The 6000-nt window shown below is 37.5% G+C and overlaps 1 protein-coding gene across 1 annotated transcript in view; it reads left to right on the forward strand.

The window, feature by feature from the left end:
* Positions 1-4359, forward strand: part of LOC149289167 (uncharacterized) — a 97798-nt gene extending 93439 nt beyond the window's left edge. Inside the window, exon 19 of the mRNA XM_089491045.1 lies at positions 4294-4359. Coding sequence (XP_089347171.1) covers positions 4294-4359 — 66 coding nt within the window. The remainder of the gene's footprint in view (positions 1-4293) is intronic.
* Positions 4360-6000: the final 1641 nt, after the last annotated feature.

Here is a 6000-nt window from a genome sequence, read left to right on the forward strand (position 1 = left end):
TTCAATTTTGTGGTTTCCATAAGAAGGAATGCCATACAGAAAGTAAATATAGATTGACAGAGAAAAGCAACGTTGGATGCATTAGATACCCATCAGTGGTTCATCGTCTAACATCCCGTGCTTATGTTGACTTGAGAATGTCTTGAGACATTTACTGCATACTTAAATATAAGTAGAACAATAAGAATTCATGTTTTTCATTATATAGTCGTACTTATTGCATACTTAAAGGGCCAGTTTACTGTCCCTGACCGCACCGAAAACAGAGAAATGAAACAGTGGAAGTCCAATGGAGTTTTTACTGTGCATCTGGAGCTGACTGGCAATAACTGGGGAACGGTCAGATCTATATGTGAAGGGGTTCTGCGGGTTCCCTCTGTTAATTTGCAGCCAGGACACTACATAAATATAAAGGGACAATAGGACTATCGTTAACATGCATATGATGACTCGAATCTCTCTTTAAACCATCTCCATACTTTGGATGGAGTGCAGCTTTAGCCATCATTACAGTGGATACTGGCAAATACAGGGAAAATCATTCCATTTTACTTTTGACTCTTGTACATAATGAGTGATTTAATTACTGCATGACATAGCTTTAGTTATGTAGTTCATTAAATTAGTAGCCCTGTCCATACCCTAACTAGTGGAGTCAGCAGAGGCCACAGGTTAGATGAATAAAGCTGCAGGGGTCTCTCATTACAGAGAAAATGTGGCATAAGGAAAATGTACGACATCTAAACTATAGGTAATTATATGCTGTTTAAATTATGTAGTTTAGATGTTGTCTGACAGTTGCAAATTAACACTACCACCATTTCCCTGTTGTAAAAGCTAGCACAATATAATCCTATTAGAGAACAATAAGATTTTGTGGACGGGCCAAATACCATGGGCTCACAAATCATGTTTTTTATATTTAGGCGTCATTTTTATTTAGTTGTGGTTCTGTGCAGTGGCCAAAAGATTTTGTCCTTGGCTCTCCACCTGTTAGACTATGGTTCCCCAAACCTTCATCCAACAGCTTTCTTATAGTAGTAGGAGTTTAGCTGTGCACATGGTCTCATCTGTATTCCAGAAAGTCCAAAGCTGTTTAGGTGCATTCTTCGTGTGTTGGCTGAAAACCTTGTTACCGTAGAACTCTATTTTTAGCAATCTTGGCTTCATTCTTGGAGGTTACCTGTAGTATGGTGTACGCGCTTTAATTAACTTTTGTGGAATGGCATGTGGCAAGATGTTGTATCCTGTAGCCTTGATAATCCCAGTGATAAAATGTAAAAACAAACAGCCATTGTGTCTCTTTCACATCCTTTAACCCCTTCGTGACAAAGGCTGATTTTACTTTTTGTACCCTTGGTGACAATGGCCGTTTTAACATTTCTGCGCTGCTCGTGTTTAGCTGTAGTTTTCTTCTTTCCCGTTTACTTAACCCACACACATTATATATTGTTTTTTTCAGGACAAGAAGGGCTTTCTTTAGATGACATTGTTTTGATTGTATCATATTATTTACTATTAAAAAAAGTATAAAATATGGTGAAAAATTTAGAAAAAAATGACTGTTTCTAACTTTTAGTTGAAAAATCTTTTACTCATCTATAAAAGGTAATGAAAAAACCTGCTAAATAGATTCTACTATTGGTCCTGAGTTTAGAAATACCCAATGTTTTTATGTTTTTTTGCTTTTTTCTACACATTATGGGGCAATATGTACAGGTAGCGTTTTGCTATTTCAAAGCCATTTTTTCCAAATCTGGTAATTCTTCCCCCCATGTGCCATTTCGGGTATCTTTGAAGCCGGCCAATGCAATTTACCCCATCAAGTCATATATTTTTGAAAACTAGACAGCCCAGGGTATTCCAAATGCTAGTATTTTAACCCTTTCCAAGCACTAATTCTACCATCAGCCTTTGTCAAACTTTATGGTAATTTTTTTTGCATTAGTTTTTTCACACACATTTTACTTCAGGTATGAATAAACAGGTTCTGGTATATGTCACTATCATAAAACACCCCAATATGTGTTTAGCAACATCTCCTGAGTACAGCGATACCTCACATGAATGATTTTGCCTGGCTGTTTGGGGGCAAAAGGGCCACATTTGGGGCATGCGCATTTTCAATGTTAAACTTTGGCGTTTGGCGATCAACTGCCCATGCCCTATTTGTTACATCTTTGGGCCGGGCCATTTCAGTATGCCCAATAAAGCCATATATTTTTGAAAACTAGACACCCCAGGGTATTTCAAATGCTAGTATTTGAACTCTTTCCATGCACCATATCTACCACCAGTCTTTGTCAAACTTTGTGGTAGTCATTTTTTTGCATTTGTTTTGTCACACACATTTTACTTCAGGTATGAATTAAAAGGTTCTCGTATATGTCACTATCACAAAACACCCTAATATGTGTTCGGCAACATCTCCTGAGTACAGCGATACCTCACATGAATGATTTTGCCTGGCTGGGGGCAAAAGGGCCACATTTGGGACATGCGCATTTTTCAGTGTTGAACTTTGGCATTTGGGTATCCACTGCCCATGCCCTATTTGGTACATCTTTGAGCCGGGCCATTTCAGTGTGCCCAACAAAACCATATATTTTTGAAAACTAGACACCCCAGGGTATTTTAAATGCTGGTATTTTAACTCTTTGCATGCACACATTTTACCACCAGAATTTTTTCAAAGTTTGCAGTAGTATTCTTTTGTGTGTATTTTTCCCCCACACACCTATGTTATGTATGAATTTACAGCTCCTGGTATATGCCGCTGTCACACAACACCCCAATATGTGTTCAGCAACAACTCCTGAGTGCAGTGATAACTCTTTCCATGCGATTTTAGGACTTGCTCACAAAAATATATTTTTTATATTATATTATTTTTTTTGCCTTTTTTTAAAAAAAATTTAAAACATTTTTTTCAACTTGAAGGTTCCCCTGATAGTGACATCAGTGGGAAATTATTTTTACATTTTACAGTTTTTTTACAATTTTTTTCTAATTATTATTAATTTTATTAGATTTTTTAATTTATTTTTACTAATCACACTGTGATTAGAAAGCTGGGCTCCATTGACTTGCATGGTTGAATGCAGTACCTATATTCAACCTGCAAGTGGAGCCAGAGTTCTCTAGAGGGTCTGGAGACAGTCTAGCGAACTTTTTCACCTTTATTGTTTTTTTTCCCGGGCCGCCACCATCTTGCGGATGGCGAAGATCACCGGCAGCTGCGGCTGTGACCGCTCCAAAGGTAAGTGTTTGGTGTCGCTGGATGCCTCCTGATCGAGGCATTCCAGCGACACCATTTAAGTTTAGGAGGTGATCGTTGATCGCCTCCTAAACGCTTTTAAAACGGGCGTCCGCCGCCATACAATGTATGGCGGTTGTTGACGCCCCGGGGAGGGGCCAAACATGGCCCCTGGTGCCGATCGTGGCGTTGCTGAATGCCTCGAGGTCGAGGCATTATAGCAACGCCGTTTGGGTGCAGAAAGCGAACGTGCTGTATTTTGGCTGTATTTTGAAGCAAACAGTTGAACATTTCAAATTTGGCCAGTAGAATGGAATGGAATTCTTTTTTGCAGTTCCTGCTATCTCAACTTGTAATAGAAAGCTTCTCACTAAATGCATCACACAGGACATGCTGGAGTTTAAATGTCATATTTAGCAAAATGTTTTTGTAGTTGTGTATATTAGCACCTAGTGCTAAAGTCCATTTTTTATTTATACTGTAGCAGAAAATAGGAAAGAATGACAGGGAAATTGTGTGGTATGAGGATATGTCCTTGAGTAAAGTAGCATACAATGAAATTTATTGAAGCCGTTCATGTCTGCTAGTAATTCCTGTACTTAAAGAAGACAGTATTACAGGATAAAGTCAGCTAACTGATGTCATAACTTTTTCTGCATGTTAATCTTTTCATTTTGCATTTATGCCAGCAAGCTTTGCGATAAAGGTTTGCTTTGATGCAAAGTCAGTCTCTGCTTCACTGCTCCTTTGTGGCACTAACACAATTGTTTGAACATAAAGAACTATACCATAAAACAGGCTTCGGGACATTGTTAGACGAGATAAAACTGTTACAGGCTCAAATTACATTTCAGGTGTGCTACTTATTTTAGCATACTTTGTGTATAATTGTGCATATAGCTAATCTGACTTTGGTTTTAATAGGATGTCAATGATTGTGACCTGTTATGGCTTACAAATGCCATTTTTTTACAGTGTTCAAAATGTACATTATCATTTTGTTTTGTATATTATGGCTTTCTCTCTTCCTCTTTCAGGATCTCATGACTAAAGTTAGAGCAATGCTTGCGGCCTCAAAAGATATGCGTAGCAGTGCATCTTGATGCTTGTATACAACACTCATCAACTGCCAGTATCAATGGTTAAACTGGGAATGAAGTCCGAACAACTGTCCCTTTTTTATTTTATATAAATATTTTTTTATAAAGTTGTTGCAGTAATTCCATTTGATTTCCCTGGGAAGTCAAATCTGCCATTGGTCAATTTTTGATTGACATTTTTTCCAGTTCCTGTATACAGTGACCAGCAGCTGCCCCTGTATATATGTGTATATATTTCATTACCACAGTCCTACAAAATAAAATTTGGTGGAGAAAATCTGAAATTGGTTGGTTTATTTGTTTCAATACGTTCTTGATGAGTTTTTATTTTTGCAAAATTGTGAATGAATGTAGTAATTCAAAGTAAGTGATTCTGCTAATGTGCAAAACATGTTTTCCCTTCTTACTCTGCAGGCTGCTTTGAATTATTACATGTTGCAAACATGCCTTGGGGGGGGTGAGAGAAGTTGGCATGTTTGGAGTAAATCTGTAATGGGCTTACATGACTGGCTTACATTGTTTTAATGGGGTATACTATTTTCATTTGCCTTTATAACGGATCTGTTGCTGCCCCATTGTGTTAGTTATGTATTACAAACTCACCTCCTCTTAACTTCCTGTCCCTGGTAATGTTTACTGCACCTCAAGTTATTTTCCATTTGATTTTTGTTCTGCCCTACTTTCATGAGAGGGTAATTAATGGCAGACAAAATATTCTTAGAATAGTTTTTGCGCAAATCTATTTTCCATAGGCATAAAAAATTGTTTTTAATATCTCCAAGCAAATGAACTGAAAAACAAAACTACCGGCAATTTAATAATTTAATTTCAGCAATACTAAAAGCAGGGTAGCTGATGGTTCCTTAAGACATTCTTAAAATTGTTTTTAATTCCATGTGATGTCAACTTTTAGAAACCTGTTGAATTATTTTTGTACACATTGGTGCGATTCTATCACCTCTTTAAGAAAACCCCATAATAAATCCCAGCTTTGCTATTAGATTAATCAACTTTCTCTGTAAAGAGACTTCAAGACTTTTTCAGTTCCTTCATCTCCGAAAAACTGTGCACAACAAAAGCCATGAAGTAATATCAAGCCGTACACGGATGTAGAAAAGACTGCAACCAAATTATTTAACACTAATATATTATGCTACATAGAATTTGTGAGCAAACAAAACTTTATCCATTCTAGTTTTATTTTTAAGGTGGCTAAGGCTTTACCCCGTGTCCAAATGAATAGTTATGGCATAGCATACGTGTACTTCAGAGGTAAAAGACTGTTCTCTGTTGAACTACAATTCATAAGATCCTTAGAATTTTCAATCAAGGATAGCCAATTGGTAAATCTCTAGCTGTTTGAAGCTAAGGTTGTCAACAATAGGGCCTTACTTTTTTTGTATTATAGCCTCCTTTATTGGTAAGCCCTGATCTGGGACTTGGCTGATGGAGTCTGTATCCATGGAACATATGGTAGTTCACCCAATTGTTAGCTGTGCAATAAGCAATAAAATCCCCCCCCCAAAGGAAACGCAGGAGTTGTTGGTGCCTTTCCAAGATGGCCAGACATTTGAGTGAGCTCCACTTTACTCCTCTACCAAAAAGTCTACAAATGCTTCTTTAAGGGCAACAATACCACAAACG

The sequence above is a fragment of the Sceloporus occidentalis genome, unplaced genomic scaffold (assembly GCF_023333645.1).
Source record: "Sceloporus occidentalis isolate IW3139 unplaced genomic scaffold, rSceOcc1.0.p SCAF_48, whole genome shotgun sequence".
In the NCBI taxonomy this organism is placed as follows: domain Eukaryota; kingdom Metazoa; phylum Chordata; class Lepidosauria; order Squamata; family Phrynosomatidae; genus Sceloporus; species Sceloporus occidentalis.